We start from the raw sequence: 17,442 nt of genomic DNA on the forward strand, positions 1-17,442 counted from the left end.
TGTTACTTAGGCGACATGTACGACTTCCTCACCAAACACGAAGGTGGATTACCGGAAGACAAGGCTCGCGACTTCTTCCAGCAAATAGTTTCCGCAATCACATACTGCCATGACCTACACATTGTACACAGAGACTTGAAACCGGAGAATGTGGTGTTGTCGCGCAACCAAGATGTAGTGAAGATAACTGACTTCGGTTTCAGCAATCAGTACACACCTGGAACACATCTGAGGACATCCTGTGGCTCCTTGGCATACTCAGCTCCAGAGATACTCCTCGGCGACTCCTATGAAGCAGCAGCTGTCGGTGAGCTGTAGTTACTCTTTGATCTTTTGAAAAATAAAAATCAATTCATAATTTGCAGCTTCTTTTCTGTTATTGCTACAAATCAGGTATAATCTGCGAAGCTAATGGCGAGAGTTTCGGGCTAGATTCCAACCGAAACAGTTGAAAGTGAATATTGAATGCCATAATTTTGGATGAATCCAAAAATCAAGCAGAATTAATTCAGTTCATCGCAAAAGAATTTAAAAATGTCGAGATGTGTTTGTTTTTGTAGACGTATGGAGTTTGGGAGTACTGTTGTTTATGCTGGTGTGTGGGGAGGCCCCGTTCAATGAGGGCACAGACAGTGAGACACTGACCATGATCATGGACTGCAAGTTCACCCTCCCTCACGAACTTTCAGACGAGTGCAAAGAGTGAGTTCAGCTCAGTTGAATTAAATACTTAGCTGATGAGTTGAAAAATCTCAGATCATCAATCGACTCAATAACGACTATTACTTGCGACCACATAGCGGCAGGGAACTTTTAATTTACTTTTGTTTTTTCTTGCGAAATGAGACATCATAAGTAAAAATAAGATGAGTCCAGAAACTTGTCACATTAAGGTTGTCATATGAAATGAAATGATTTAGAAATTCAAATTAATTTTTGTAATTTTTTCAAATTTGCCATTAGTGCGCATTTTGAGCTCAGTCTTTGTCTATTTTCAGTCTGGTAAGCAATCTTCTAAAGCGTGAACCAGAAGACAGATTATCGCTGGCCCAAATTCTCGATCACCCCTGGATGAAAATGGCACCCTCGCCCGACACCCCTTTGACGCACCAGCCCCCCAACCCCCACTCAAACATTACCCACATAAACACTAACACGGGCACACACTACGGAAGTATCTGTCATCCATCAGTAGGAAGCAGTTATAAATTGAGTCCCAACGGGGGACCCGTACCCGCCTCGAGTCACCAGGGTCAGGGGGCATTCAGAGGGGTGCATCGAGTTGGGGGATCTCACTGGCAGAACACAGTGATTACACGTGATATGATTACGGAAGAAGAACACAGAGAAATAGTGGATTGTATGACGACGCAGAACATAGCAGATGAACCGGCCATTCTTCAGTAAGTAGTAAAGTTGAACAAAATCAATCTTTCTGTTTTTTTAAAGTACTGTGATCGCAGATACTGATTTCTTTTCAGCTAATTTAATTATCCTTGCGATAAGCAAGGGTATGTTGCAATTGGTTACTATACTTTTTTCCCGTAATTAACTTTGTTCGCCGGTTGACTGAAATGTTGGTCATCTCTACCTTCTTCAACGAACAGAAAGATGGAGAACAGACAAATTTTGAGCATGTCTGCAATTTAAATTCCCATTCTTATTAGAGTTTTTTTAATGTTGATTTCAAATATATCAATTCTGATTTCAGTATATCCATTTTTGTTTTCGTTTGTTCTTTTCATTCTTTTCGTATTCGGCGTAAAACATTTCGGTTTATTGCACTAGCGTCAGCTTAGTGTGTTATTACGAACCTTCTTTTTTCTAACCTAACTCGCAAATAAAAGTGTGCATTAAAAGTGTTCACTTATTTGGAAATTTCATTATAGCATTGGAAATTGCATAGCCTCTTCTCTGCGTTATGTTCTCTGTTAGAAACTGTTATTCAAGACCAAATCCAGAAAAATTTAGTATAATTTTTTCGATATTTTTTCACGGTTTTCACCTCTGTTTTCGTTGGTTAGTTTGTACTGCTATGTATGGGTTTTATTGCATGTAGCGCGATGCTTTTCCTCTTTCTAAAATTTCTAAAAGTGCAGTTATTTCAATTCCAATATGATTTTTTTTGCCAATTTTGTAACTTTTTGACAAAAATTATTGGGGGTTTTATTTGATTTTTTTTGTTGGTTTATCGCTTTATCTGTAATTAAGGAGAAAAATGCAATAAGAAGGGTATTGCAATCGTGTACGAGATTTTTTTTCTTTTTGCTCCGTTTGACTACCGAAAATTTTTTTTGCGTGCGTGTGTGTGTTGTGAGGGGAAGGGAAATTTCATTGTTTTTATTATAAGATTTTTTTGGCATGAAAGGTTTCTGCTCAGGACTTTTCGGCTTTTGTACCCTTATTTATTATAAATTCAAAATCAATCAACCATCCGGCACATCTGGCGTAGAGGTAACACAACTGCTTGAGGCGGCAAAGGCTTGGTGGTTTGAATTCAGCCGGGACCTGTTTTTTACAAATTAGAGTTTTTGTGCTCTTTCGGAATATCGTCTGTCCGTTTATTTTTGTTGGCTTAGCTACCGTAGCCCGTTTTTTTTTTGAAGATTAAGCTTTCTTCCAAGTTGGTGTCAACACCCGTGATTGATGCGATACGACAGAGCATGGGAATTCTATTTTCGTCGCGTCTTGTTTTTTTTTGCTAAATGAATTTTTTCGGTTAGATAAGATTATTTCCTGTGCTTGTTTTTGTCGGTTTTGCTGTGCAGAAAAGATTTTTTCAAAAATTCGGCATTCTGAAAGCTCCTTGGAAAATGCAGGTAATTTTTTCCGGGTATTGGGGGCTTTTGTTGCAATTTTCATAATTTTGATTGACCAAAACCACTTTTGAAGGTTTTTTTTATTTTTTTTCATTTGTTTTCATTGTCATTCAATGGTTTATTGAAAGTGATGCGAGGCTCTGCTCATATGCGTGTTTTTGCGCAAGACAGATAGATAGGAAAAGAGAATAAAGTCGGGCAACTGGTGTAGTTTCACCGATAAGGATTTGGATCGTTCAAGAACGACTTTTGTTTCGGCTAGTTTTCGACTGGTTATTTTGGCTAGATATCAAACTTTTTTTTATTGGCTAGTTTTGATCGACTGCATCAGACAATCGGTAGGGGGGGGGGGGGGGGTTGAAATGTCAGAGGAAAAAAAGTTGAAAAAAATATTAGACACTAAAAAAAGAGAAAGTGTCCGTGAAAGTTTAAATCAGTATTTTTCGTGTACTACCTTAATATAAAGAAGTACATCCATTTTGGTGACCTTCTTTAGAGAAGAGTAGCTCAATTAATCCACTCTTTGTGATAAAGAAACTCAAAATCGTTTTTCTCTGCGCTGAAAACTTATTAGAGATTTTGTCATTGCAGCTCGAATGACGACTGAAACTGTTTTAGTTAGGAGCAACTGCTCGAGTTGCTCAACCATATATTTTTTCCCCAATCTAAGTCGCACTTTTTATGTTGAATTTCTGTGAGTTTCAGTTTTGTCATAGAATATATCTTGAAATCAAGCTTAAATCACAATCAGTTTTGAAGTTATTATGATAAGCAATAGTAATTTGAATCATCTGAAAGATATTGATCTCCTAGGGTCGGAAAAAAATCTAAATATTTTACCCGTGAACACACTATCGAGCGAAGAGTAATAGTACTACTTTTCATTTTTCCAACCTTAGTCGCAAATATTGGCGTCACTTTTGGTGACACTTTTACGAAACTTTGATAGAATGTGCTTTGACATTCGATTAGTAATAAGTTAACACAGTTGATGTTTTTTAATTCATCAAATTAATCGACAAAAGCTATTTGTTTCAAACATCAGTACAGTAATAAAAACTTGAAAAATATCTTAATCTATCTTTTATCTATTTAATTGCTGGCTTCACTATCTCGCCACGCTTAAGCTTTTTCAACCTATTATTTTTCCATGCGTAACGAAAGAATTTTTCCACGTTTAAGCTTTATATTATAATGCTATGGTTAAGAGTTTTCTTCGATTTTCCAGTTGAATTCAGTGTTTATTTAACCGAGTTTAAAATAAGTATCCTAATAGTGGAATGTTGTCAGGGTTCCCCAGGGGTTGCGATTTTGACCTCCGATTATGAAAACCCTAATCCTTTTAGCGTACGAGATGCGACAATTTATGTAGTTTTTTCAAAAATTTTCAGGAAACCCAAATTATAAAGTAATTCACAAAATTTGAAATTCCCAATCCTGCTATTGGGCCCTGGAGTACTCAAGGGTTGCAATTCTTGCCTCGAAATATGACTGCTCAAAACCTTGTTGTTCTCGAGATATCACGTGTTTTATGATTTAAGATATAAAAAAAACTTACCCAAATTGAGTTTCTCATCTCAATAGTGGGGTGCTGTCAGGGTACCTTCAAAGGTTAGTAATCTGGCGTCCAAGTATCACCGCTCAAATCTTTTTGTTTTTGAGTTATGGCGTTTTTTATAGTTAGTTACTGTGAGTGTGCTCTCAGTAGTTCCAAGTTGCAAATCTTGCGTCAAGTTGCGACTGCTCAAACGATCTTAGTTTCCGAGATGTGACATTTGTTATGTCTTTTTTTAAAAAGTTTTCAAAGAACTAAGATAAAAATTTAACAAAATTTGAAGTTCCCATCTCTAAACGAGGCTCTGTCAGGTTACTCCCAGGAGTTGCGAACTTTTCCTCGAAATATGACTGCTCAAGTCCTCGTAGTTTTGAGATATCACGTTTTTTGTGATTTTTTTGAAAAAATTTTCAGAAAACTCAAACGTTATTTTTTTTCAAAGTTTGAAATTCCCAACACTGTAGTTGGGGGCTTTCAGAGTACTCTCAGGTGTTGAGAATTTTGCCTCCGAACTTGACTGCTCAAATCATTGTAGTTTTTGAGGTATGACGTTTTGTATGGTTTTTCAAAATTTTTTTTAGAAAACTTCAATTTGAAGTTTACAAAATTTGATTTTCTCAACGCTGTATTTGGGTACTGCTGTGAGAGTAGTCTCAGGAGTTGTTGCCAACTTTGCGTCTAAATGCGCTGGCTCATTTTTATTAGTTTTCGAGATGTGACATCTTTCATGTCATTTTAAATGAACTAATATGTAAAAATTTAATGATTTTATTGTTTTCAACGTTTGAATGTAAAAAATTTTGAGGACAAATTTTTTACCAAATTTGAAATTACCAACCCTGTAATCGGGTGCTGTCAGAGTACACGCAAATGATGCAGATCTTATTTCGCGCATCTGCGGTTTTCTATAAATTTCTTAAAAATTCGAAGCACCGGAGGTGCGTTACACGCTAATTTTTTTGAAATGCATAACTTATACATCATTTCATTTCCGAATTACTACATGTAAAGTTAGTGAGGAGGCCTTCAGCTTGTTATTTTCAATATTGTTAAATGTAAAATTGTGTCTCTTTGTATTTGGTGCCTTTTTTGCTGAAAGGCATTAGCAATTTATTAGCATATGTTGCTACTTTATTTTTTACTAGCCGATATTTAAGCGTTCATGGCCGAGAGGGCAGGGCGTGAGACTCCGAATCTCGAGGTTATCTCGAATTTTGCTAAGTATTCGAGTCCGATACTTAGCAAAATTTTACTATTTTGAGGCTTTTTCTTGTTTCACTTTAGAAAGCTGCTTTTTATTGTGTTCTCGCTGGTTTTTGCAAAGCGCAGCTTAGCTTCTGTATCATTTTGGGCATTTTTTGTCTTTTAACGCGTTGTTAGACGAGAAACATACACTCTGTACTTAACATAGCTTAGTTTCACAATTTTTTGTTTCAATTTTTTTTAAGAATCAATGAACGTAGTTCACTCTTATATAGGTCGCGATGGTTTTTTTCATGAAAAGTCTTTAAAATTTGTTCAGGCTCAAATGTATTTTATTATTGCGGTTTGACTTATTATTTTTTTTCTAGGTTCATTTCATTCCTTTAGAAAGACAAACTGCGTACCGAACAGCGAAAGTGGAAAGGTCACGAAAAACGTGATTGACTTTTAGTTTCAAAAACTGAATGTAATGATCAGCTTTCCCAGATACATAGAAATTTCACGTATTGTTCCAGTTTTCTCAAATTGTGTTAATTTACACCGAGAAAAAAGTTTCTACTTAATTGTTCCAGAAATTCGAAGGGCCATCTATTTTTTCTCGGAAAGACTCTTTTTCATCTATCCGTTGGCTATGTTTAGAAAGACCGTTCAATTTTTTGTTTAGTTTTGCTTTGTTTCGTCAACTGGCTCTCAGATGCGAAAAAATGGTAAATGCTTTGTGATTTTTTCGCATTTTTTTCCAAGCCACGAAATCAGAGATCGGACAAATTTGTGCTTGTCTTATTACTTCAAACCTTAATCCAAATGTCAAAAATACTCCTAGTTATCAGTGAGTTCGAAATAAGTTTCAATCGGAGAAAGGTCATTTGTAACAGTAACATAATTTGTTGAAGGTCAATTCGATTGACAAGTTTGCTCGGCCCATTTAACAAACGTGATTGCCATTCGTATTCGCTGATTAAGCAATTAGGCCTTAAAATTAGATTCAAATTGAAATGGCTATGTGTGTTGGTAAGAAAACGCATGTTTTTAAGAGTCGATGAACGTAGTTCAGACTCTTCTAAAGGTCGCGATGGTTTTGTTTCTTCGTTTTTTTTCAGGAAATTTTGCCGTTTGACTTTTGATTTCTTTTAAAGTTCAGTTCATTTCCTCTGTTAAAAGAAAGACAAACTCTACTATCGAACAGCAAAAATGTTAAGGTCGCGAAAAATGTGATCGATTTCTAATTTCGAAAACGGAATTTAATTATCAATTTTCCCAGCGAAATAGAAAAATTTACCTATTGATCCAGTTTTCTCAAAAAAGTGTCATTCTTTAAATGAACTTCAAAGAGTTTGAAGGCCATCTATTTTTTCTTTGAATTCGAAAGTTTTTTTTGTAAGCTTGCTTTCATAGACTCTTTTCCAACTGTCTGTTGACTATATACTACTGTTAAAGTATAGTTGCCATGTACATAATGATAGGAGTCATAAATTTTATAGATGATAATGATTAAGCCCTCCTATTTGTACCGATTCTTACATGTTTCGATCTAAAATTTGGATACATTTAATTCTTTTCAGCTCCTTGAATTCGGAAGCATACGACCACATATCTGCCACTTATTTTCTACTTGCTGAAAAGCGACTGAAGCTGCAGCACGACGAGCGGCTCAAAGCACTCGGAGGCTCCGCTGTGTTCGGACTCACTCCGACAACCTCGAACGGTGGCGGCATTCAACCATCCTCCGGAAACAATATCGGTGGACTCCAATGTCAGGGCAGACGCTCCCCTCTACTTTTTACCCCTCTTCAATTGAATACAAATAGCTTAGGTGGTGCAAATTATCACCTACAGCAGTCTACTCCTCACAGTGCGACACATGTTAGTCTGCTTTGAATTAATCAGCGTCTTTTAAACTGTCCAAAACCTATTGTTTCAATTCGTTAACATGATTTTCGAGTTCTCGGTCCTTCGGATATGGGCGTGAATGATTCCCTTGTTTGTTTCGAAAATTAATTAGATGAATTTGGTCTCAAAGCCTATAGTTATAACTGCGCAGGCCATTCTGCGAGCGTCCAAGTTAATCATTTTAGCGCATAGGTTATTTCGTAAATTAAACAGCATAATTTGGCCCTATCTGCTAAGAATATACAATGCGAGAAGGAAGATTAAGCCAAGAATTCATTAAGAGTCATGAATGTGGTGAATGCTTTTAATATAGGTCTTGGTGATGTTTTTTGTTCTCTTTTTCCAGGAAAAAGTTAAATTTGTTCACGCTGAGATTTGATTTTTCACGGTTTCACTTTTCATTTCTTTTCTAGTTCAGTTCATTTCCTTCTTAAAAGGGACAGAAACTCCACTATCGAACTGAAGACGTGTAAAGGTCACGAAAAACGTGATCGACTGCTGATTTCAAAAGTAGATGTTACTTTTCATATTTTCCAGAGGAATAAATACCCTTGAGATGAGCAAGGGTAATGCAATCGGGTACTAGACTTTTTTCCCGGTAAATAACTTTTTCCTTCGGATCGGATCTCCAGTTCAAGGTTTCCATTTCTATCCAAGCTGTACGCTTAAGAGTCCTAGTTTAATAGCTATACCTGAACCGCTGCAGCTGGTCTAGTATGGCCACACATAAAAAATTATCAGACTGGTTATTCTATCGAAATCATTGTCTGAAAGCTGGAGTTTTATTTTAAGTTTAACTGTGAATTTTCCACTCAAAGTAGATAGTTCGAGTACCGGTGCGACGGCGGCTTCGAGTCGATGAACGTTCTTAAGACTCTAATATAGGTCGCGATTATTTTATTATTTTTTTTTTTAAATTTTTTTTTTCAGGAAAAGTCTTAAAATTTGTTCAGACTCAAATTTACTGTTTTGCTGTTTTAATTTTGATTTCTTTAAATTCAGTTCATTTCCTCTGTTTAAAGGAAGACAGACTCAGCTAGTGAGCAGCGAAAGTGTAAATGTCCCGGAAAACGTGATGGACTCTTAGTGGCGAAAGTGGATTTACATTATACATTTCAGATTTTCTGGCTGATAAAACTTACCTTCCAGTTTTCTCAAATTAATTAATTGAGTTAATTTTTATCAAAAAAGTGTCAGTCATAATTTTTTTTAGAAATTCAAAGAGCTTCAATGCTCTCTATTTTTAATCAGATGTTTTCAAAAATGAAGTCAGTATTTTTTTTGTTTCCGTGCGTTCATTGACTCTTTTCGAACGGGTTTTTGGCTATGTTTTTTTGATATTCTTGTTTTTGTTGATGAGGCTAATGCCGTATCTCAGTTTGCGTCATTCAGAGGGCGAAAAAAGATGTTGTTGCGTGTTTGTCTGCTTCGAGGCTATATTGCAAAATTAGAGTTTTAAAAATAATTATGTTTAAAAATGTTTTGTGACTTTTTTTTGTTCAACGGGCTTCTGCATAATTTTTTCCAAGTTTTTATTTTGTCTTTGTAGCTTTCGTCTCATTTTGTGTCGGCTAGCTTGCCATGCAGTGTTTTTGAAGTAGAGCAAATTATGCGAAACATTTTTTTCCGCTATTATTTAAATGTTGCGTGAGCATTTTGTGATTGCGCCGTGTAATTTCTGGTCAAATTCTTATCAATTTTTGTCGTCATCGCTTTGTGCCTGGTTCATTCGGATGCTAATCGTTGGTTGGCTGCTCGTATTGAACTTTTAATTTTTGACACCTTACGGTTGGAAGTACAGTGCTGATTTAAATTATCCGGACAAAACGAACAAAACTTGAATTTTCAAACGCGTTTTTCTCAAATTGGGTTAAGATTAGACAAAAAGTGAAGAGGACAAAAGTTGCTTAGAATTTCACCAGAATTATTATGGTGCCATTTTTTCTCCGAAATTCTCAACAAAAATTTTACCCCAAAAATGGGTCATTTTGGCTTTTTTCGATTAATCAAAAATTACGCAGAAACTACTTTGTTAATTGATATGAAAATTATATCACAGGAAACCTCGTACGCAGCTCAACAAAGTTTAAGAAGGGTTAAATATCCAAAAACCAGTATAAATGAAAAAATTTTCACTTGATAGTCAATAAATATGATTTTTACTATATAAAACCCAGAATCTCTGTTTAAAAATAAATTTTAAACAATTTGCGCAAATTTTTGGAGATTTATTCCCTCTTAAACTTTGTTGGGCTGCGTAAGAGGCTTCTAATGATATAATATTCTTATCAATTAACAAAATAGTTTCAGCGTAATTCTTGATTAATTGAAAAAAGCCAAAATGACCCATTTTTGGGGTAAAATTTTGGTTGAGAATTTCGGAGAAAAAATGGCACCATAATAATTCTGGTGAAATTCTAAGCGACTTTTGTCCTCTTCACTTTTTGTCTACTCTTAACCCAATTTGAGAAAAACGCGTTTGAAAATTCAAGTTTTGTTCGTTTTGTCCGGATAATTTAAATCAGCACTGTACACTCGTCAATTTTTTGCAATGATATCGATTATCGGAATTTCTGCTACTGTCTAATGCCTTTTACCGCCTAATCTTATTTGTTAATGTCTTTTAGGCAATGACGACACCCAACAGCCCCATGCACGCTTTGAATGTGTCTTCGTCTGGTGGGGTGGGGCAAGGGGGAGGGGGAGGGGGAGGATTGAGCAACAGGAGTGCGAATGCGTCCGGAGACAGCAGTTCTGTGTTGTCTGTTGCAAATGGCCAGATGATAGGTGGGGCCAACAGGGCATCCATGTCTGTTGCCTCCTCAGGAAACGTGATGCAACTGCCACTCAGCAATAGAAGTGCAAGGTGTGTGCTATTTTGTCATAGTGCTCATCATCTAAAGATGGGCAAATCTTGTTCTCTTTTTTATATGTTGAAATCAATTTTGTCCACACATCCTGGGCCCATATTGCCGATTTTTCGTCTAATCTCTAATTTTAGAAAGATAAGAAATGTAAGTGTGAGTTTATCAATTTGAGTCGAATAACCTGAAAAGGTCTCAAAAAGATTTTCATTGGTTCAACGGTGAAGTTCAGAAAACTTTTGGAAAACGGATCAAAATCAGTTTAACGTTGCAATTTGTAATATTTTCCTTGTTTTCGTGGATTACGAGAGAGCGTAGCCATATGTACTTGTTTATTGTTTTAGTAACAGTTTTACGGACGAACAGATCACAGATATCTCAGACAGGCGAGCTAGTGGTAAGTTTATTTTGACTCAATAATCATATTTTTGCATTAAAGTTCGAATTGAATTTGAATTGTCACGCTACTAGTCATTGTACAAGTTAATTTTAAATGATTTACTTCATGTCTTGAAGTGAACCACTTTAAAATTTAAAAAAGACAACCAGAATCATCGAATCGAACAAAAAAGAGAATTTTTCACGCGCGTAAACTAATCTAGAAGTGATCAAATTCGCCTGAATTGGTCATAAAATTAAGTGACTTGACGCTTTTTCGCTGTTTTCATGCAGTATTAAACTCCCCTGATCTAAAGGAGGTGAAGAAAAGTTGCTCTCGTAATGCAGGCAAAGGTGAGCAGAAACTAATCCTGCAAGCCCTCACCCAAAGGGCCGCTGTTTTCCCCTCGACCGGGGCGGGGGGAGCGAAGCCCTGTTCGGCCTGTTGCTCGTGCAGTACCTCTGGGTAGTAGTAGTAGTAAACGTGTATCTCACTCTGTGTAAACAATCCTCAATTGACATTTGACGACAATGACAAACATCCTCTACTCTTGAATTGAAACCTGAACTTGAAGTTGAACTTTGTTGGCATTGATGAAATCATGAAGAGTCACGGGATTTTTCGTCTTGTTGAAAGGCTTAAATTTGATATCACAGAGCACGCTTGTCAGAATTCATTGATCACTGTAACAGTTCAATTACGTGCTAGTGCAAAGAAGTTTGCCCTCAGTCAGCTTAGTGGCACAATATGGATGTTTGTAAAATTGTCGAATCAGTTAACTGTCTGTGACGTCAAATCGAACGTTAAAAGAAGGCGGTTTTGAAACGAGAAAGACAACTGAAATGAAAATGGAAGTTTACAGTGGAACGGAGATGGTCGTTGATACGTAATAGTCTCAATTTCATAGGTTAAATGAAACTTTGGCACATTGAATTTATGGTTGAGTTCATGGCTGAATTAGGGGTTGAGGTTTCTGCAACTGAATTTCAATCTGTTGACTGAATTTCATGGGTAAATTGGTGCTGGTCTTTCTGAGCAGATAGCACTCTCTGCTGTAAATGGGGAGTTTTTTCGATGTTTACGTCTTTAAAACGAAGTGAGTTATCACTTATATAAGTCGTGTTTTTTTTCAGGAAAATTTATTTAGGTCGCAATTCGATTTTTCTTTTTACTTCTGATTTTTTTAAAATTCAATTCATATTTTGAAAAAAAGCAAGTTGAGTTCTCCAAGAACAAGTAAACACGTTCAAATGGCGCGAAAAAACCTGATAAACTTTGTTTAAGAGTCAATGAACGTAGTTCAGGTAGTAGATAAGCAATAGCTATATATTGCATCGAGAAACTTAGTGAAAAATTCGAGACACACTGTCTAGAAGTGAACAAATTCCGAGATGCAATGAATGTAAGTTTTTGATTATAAGGTATGAAACACGTGAAAAAAAATGAACAGAACACACATTTAAAAAAGTTTTCACGCTAACAAGCGATTTTATCTTTCTTATTCGTTTTGGTTGATTGTTCTAAAAAAGATAATGTACTAGTGTTGCAAATTTTGCACTACTTTTTCAAATTTTGCACTAGTGTTTCAATTATTTATCTAGCTTTCAAATATGGCATAAGAACATATTGAATAAAGATCGTTTTTTACTCTGAAATAGGTCGTCATTTTTTTCGGGAAAAGTTCAAAAATGCTGTAATAATTTACCGAAGTGTTTTCATACATATTAATGCATTTCTGTTTATGGGACATTCTTCTCTTAGACTGGCCACTATCATAAGCTGTAAAAAGCGGTGTAACGACATTGCAATGGTTTGTGGATGTATTTTAAGTGTTCATGAACGAATTAATCTTTGTCTTGTATTATTCGCGTCGCTTTTGGTGCCAATTTCAAAAAAAAATGTGTGTGCATCAATTCTAGTAAACAAAGTGATGTCTCATTTATTAAGGTCTTGTGGTATTTTTCGAGAAAAAGCCTGAAATCTGTTCAAGCTCAAGTACGATATTACGCGGTTTGAAGTATAATGTCTTAGTGAGGTGAAATCAAATTTATTTGCGAAAAAGGAGGCAGTTTTCGTTGTCCAATAAAAGTGCAAAAGAAATCGACAGATATTTAGTTTTAAGTATAGACTTTAAGTTAAAGATTGGCCTGTGGAAAAAAAATTCTATTGGCCCAGTTTTCTCTAAGTTAGTAAGTTTTATCAAAAAATTATCAGTCATGATATGTTCTTCAAATTCAAAGAGCTTTAGCCTGATATATTTTGATCTCCGAAATTTGAAAAAGTCTTTGATGGAGAATTAGAATTTTTTCCCTTAAACAACTTTTACAAATTTGTAAGAAATTGGAGCTGCTCTATTATAACTTTTTTAAATTCCACTCTCCTCCCCACTGGAGCTGGAGGTAATTCAGTTGCCTTGGCATCCTAAGATTTGGGGTTGAGTCTCGATGGGACCTTGTTTTTTTACAATATATATATATGAGTGTTTCCGGGTAAATTTGCATTGTCGACCTTTTTGCTTGTCGGCTTATATATTTTTTGGCTTTGTTGACACATTAATTTTTCTTATGCTATAAGCAATTTTCGCAGTTATTGCAAGTATTGGTAAAACTTGCTATGCCTGGTTTTTGCATGTTTTTCACTTAAAAGTTTCCTTCAGCCCTAATGGTTTCGGCTAACGATGTATCGGTTCAGTCGAATTATCTTATGTCCTTTGAAGATTACTTCAGGTCGGTTGTGGTGCAAAACTTTCAAACTTAATCGCTTTAAGTTTTTATGACGACATTTTATGGCTTTTTTGCTGTTCTCGGCTCAATAAATGGTCGTCTACCCACTGATTTTCGGCTTATTGGCCGCGCGATAATTAGTAAATTCGTATTGAATATTGATATTTGTGTTACTGGCTTTTTTCTGAAATTGATTTTTGTTTTCTAACAATTTTTTTCGACTCTGGTATTTTCGTCTCTGTTCGCTAGCTTGCAATGCTATGCTTGCGTTGTATCGCAACTGATCCAAAGCTCAGCTTCGCGTCGATCTCAAAAGGTTAGATGAGGTGCATGCGGTAGACGCCATGTTTATTTGTTGTACCTAAGGGCTCCAAACTTCGGTTCGCAGTTTTAAGGGAAAACAATTACCTCCGAAAAAAATGAGAAAAAAAAATGGATTCATTTTTCAAGTTTATTGAAGTTTGTTTCCATAGTTGGAAATGGCTGAAAGTTGTATCGCGAAAAACATTGTACATTATTGTTTATGCATTGCCCTGTTACTGCTTATATAGCTTATCAGTTGTTTTGTTATGTTTTTTTACTCAAGCAAACGCCTGTGTTGTAATTGTACTTCATTTTTTCCAAACTGACTCCTTAATTTGTGATCAATTTTTGTGCTTATTTTCATCGATGAGGGGCTCAGTAGTACGTATTTATCCGCTCTAATCAAGCGCCTGGTATTTACGGAAGACAATGCTTGATAATCCGGTAGTTCCTGGTTCGAGTTCCATGTTCGGCTCTTTATTTTTTTGAACCTTATTTACTTAATTTCGTTTTTTTTTCTATTTTAAGGACCTTTTTCGCAGTTGTTTTGCTTGTGTTTGCGAAGTGCAGCTTCGCCTGTGTAAGCCATTTTTGGTTTTTTGTTAAGTTATGCTCGAATTTGCTTGTTTAGAAATGACTGACAAGCCTAAAACACAGCGTTCCTGGTCGGCCGGGCCTGGAATCTCCACTGCAATAATCCATCAGGGTAGCAACTTCATGGTAGTCGGACGCGATTCGGCCTCACCTTCTCCGCCACCGCTCGTGTCGCGGTTCGGTGGGGTGAGTTCGTATGAGTCCCTAGCAACGCACACTTCGCACGGCGGGTCTTCAGTTAGCACGGCGACATCTGTCACGCGTGTGCCCAACAGAGAACACCTAACGATTGCGCCCTCTTACAATCGGAACATTCTGAAGGAGGATGTGAACAAACTAGTGGAACAGGAACAGGAACAGAGACTCAATTTATCAGTTTGTGAAAATGGTTCGTTGACAGCACTGCTGCCCATAGAGCAGCTTGATAGTGCTTTGTTTTAAAATAACATTAGCTTTGTTTTAAAATTACATCTTAATTTTTTTTTCGAAAAAAAAACTGCCTGCGATATGCAGTTTCTAAGTGAATCCCTGTTTCATCAGCTTTGTTTTGAAATAACATCTTAAATTTTTTTTGAAAATAAAAACGCAGCCTGCGATACGCAGTTTCTAAGAGAATCCGCAGTTTCATTAGCTTTGTTTTAAAATAACATCTTAATTTTTTTTTCGAAAAAAGCAGTCCGAAATCCGCAGTTTCATTAGCTTTGTTTTAAAATGACATCTAAAAAATTTTTTTGAAAGACAGCCTGCAATCCGCAGTTTCTAAGTGAAAATGAACTAAGTGATTTTTCTCTTTCGCGTGTGTTTTTTTATATTTTTTTCGGGAGAAAAATGTTAAATCTGTTCACTCTGTTAAATATGTTCGATTGGCTTGTCACTCATCGTGACTGGGTTTCAAGTTTTTGGATGTTATTTTTTCGGATTGGTTGATCTAAAATCAGATAAAATTATGTTTCAGACATTCCAAATCTGCTTTTGGTTCCGTCGGCTACAACTGACTCAGCCTCGAAGCCAAAAATATCCTCAAACTCATCTTCTCGTGGAGCCCTTCAGAGCTCTCGGCTGTCGGAACCCCACGCGGGGGGACTCGGAAAACTAGTGGAGGAGGAGGGCGAGTCAGAACTGGATGATTTCGAGGACGGAGGTACCGGACCTTTTTTAGGCGGGGCGAGAACGTCTAGGGGACACAATAGCAGCCGGTTCAAAGCACGAAACAACAGTTTAGGAACCCTGTTTTCGAGGAAGCAGAACCAACAGAGAAGACTGTCTGCCGGACACAGCCCGGAGTGTCTGCGGAGAAATGCGAACAGTGGAGGTACTCTGGGTGCGGGAGTGGGCTCAAGGTCTGGAGAGAATGAAGGAAACGGAGGGGGTCTGAAAACTACGTTCACTCTGAGTCGCAGAAGCACTCCAACCAGGAGTCACTACAAGTAAGTTGAAAACCGGGCTCTTTAATAAAAAAAAACAGGGCTTTTTTTATAATGCACTGAATTTTTGCATGGTGATTAAGTTTTGTTCCACACAATATTACGGATTTAGGCAGAAGAGCGTGCAAAAACTTGAAAAATTTGCCAAGTGGCGAGAGGTAAAAAAACCGAAAAAAGAAGCTGGTCAATAGAGTAGTAGAGTTTGATTACGCTAGCGAGCAGCTAGTGTTATAGTAGGGACCTTCTTTTTTCTAACCTAACTCGCAAATAAAAGTGTTCACTTCTGTGCCTTTAGTTATAATCTCGATCTGTAGCATAGGAAATTTCATACCACCCGTTCTCGGCTTTGTTTGTGGCGACTGTTTGTGAAGGGCTAAGTGTCCGAGGCAGAGAGGTTAGTGCGAGAGACTCATATTTTCTGAGACGTCGCAGAATTTTTACTAATTGGAGGCTTATTTTTTTTTACTTTTTCTATTGCATCTTTTAGTACTCTAGAGCTGCTTTTTGTCGTGTTTTCGCTAGTGTTTGCCAAGCGCAGCTTCGCTTTTGTGTTTATTAAAGCACTGGAGAATCTAAATTCGCAGCAAGTTGATTGTCGGTTAGTTTTAAAATAACATCAGAGGAAGTTGATAATTCAAGCTTTTGGCGACAATTTCAAATAAATGTGTTAATTGATACATCACATGGTTAATTAACAAAGTTTGGGTCTTTTTTTTCGAAAAAAAATGTTGAATTTTGTTCGCGCTTAAAGGGCTTAAAAGGAAGGCAATTTCCGCCGTCCAATGACAAAATTGTAAAGTTTTTTAAGTTTCAAAAATGGACTTCAAATTTGGTTGACTTAGCATCCTCTAAGTGGGTTAATTTTTGTTTTGAAAAATTGTCAATCATAAAAAAGCCAATCTTTTTTTCTATTGCACTGTGTTTTTTCTATTTTTTTCTAGTTAAATGAATTTTTTCCAACTGTCTGTTGGTTATATTTTCTTTATGAGCGTTATAACAGGTTTAATTTTTTGAACTATGAAATATTTACACAATCAAAGCTTGTGTTATAGTATGAACTCTTTTTTTCCAACCTAAGTCACGAATATTGTTGCGACGCAATTATTGTTGCACCAAATGTGTTCATTTTGATCAATAACCAGTTATTTAGTACAGTTAATGCTAAAGGTATTAACACAGACTGATATATCACATTTAGCACTTTAGCTTCAAGGTATCATGGATCTGTAGCATATAGAGGTAGGGAAGGAGACCCGCAACAAAATAAGAGGGTTCGAACCTCGGCAGGGGGGATGTTTTTAATGAACTTTTTCGTATACTAGTTAAAACGCGTCCGCTCTGTAAATTGAGGCATGTTAGTTGTTTTTTTTTTCAAATTGACTGGTACTGCTAATGTGTCATAATTGGTGTGCGTAACTTACGAAATTTTGTAGACTCAAAGTTTTACTCATTCAGTTTTTTCCCAGTTGCGTTATCGGTCTTATTTTTTCTTGTATATTCAGAAGTGGAAATTCAGACAATTGTCTACCGCAAAAAAAAAGAAAGGATCAACCGTTCGCCCCCCCCCCCCTTAAGTTACCTACCGTAGAATCTCCTCATTAGACTCTTGAATTCTCCTCATTAGTTTTGATAATTGATTCCTTATAAGTTTTGCATTTCAAACAGCACGCAAGAATGTATTTCTTGAG

The 17,442-nt window shown here is 36.5% G+C and overlaps 2 protein-coding genes across 4 annotated transcripts in view; one reads left to right on the forward strand and one right to left on the reverse strand.

Moving 5' to 3' along the window:
• The window catches only part of LOC134842711 (uncharacterized), a 203,817-nt gene that overhangs the window by 155,109 nt on the left and 31,266 nt on the right, over positions 1–17,442 (reverse strand). The gene's annotated exons all lie outside the window — the stretch shown is intronic.
• LOC134842545 (serine/threonine-protein kinase par-1-like) overlaps positions 1–17,442 on the forward strand; it is a 33,509-nt gene that overhangs the window by 13,205 nt on the left and 2,862 nt on the right. The window contains exons 4-13 of one of the 3 annotated variants that reach the window (XM_063858934.1): positions 11–307; positions 561–702; positions 999–1,209; positions 1,240–1,403; positions 7,140–7,440; positions 10,095–10,333; positions 10,676–10,728; positions 11,004–11,063; positions 14,368–14,718; positions 15,286–15,757. In XM_063858934.1, the coding sequence (XP_063715004.1) occupies positions 11–307; positions 561–702; positions 999–1,209; positions 1,240–1,403; positions 7,140–7,440; positions 10,095–10,333; positions 10,676–10,728; positions 11,004–11,063; positions 14,368–14,718; positions 15,286–15,757 (2,290 nt within the window). Of the gene's footprint in view, positions 1–10; positions 308–560; positions 703–998; positions 1,404–7,139; positions 7,441–10,094; positions 10,334–10,675; positions 10,729–11,003; positions 11,064–14,367; positions 14,719–15,285; positions 15,758–17,442 lie in introns of all 3 variants that reach the window. The other 2 variants (XM_063858933.1, XM_063858935.1) reach the window with 2 other exon arrangements.

Source organism: Symsagittifera roscoffensis, chromosome 3, assembly GCF_963678635.1.
Source record: "Symsagittifera roscoffensis chromosome 3, txSymRosc1.1, whole genome shotgun sequence".
In the NCBI taxonomy this organism is placed as follows: Eukaryota; Metazoa; Xenacoelomorpha; order Acoela; family Convolutidae; genus Symsagittifera; species Symsagittifera roscoffensis.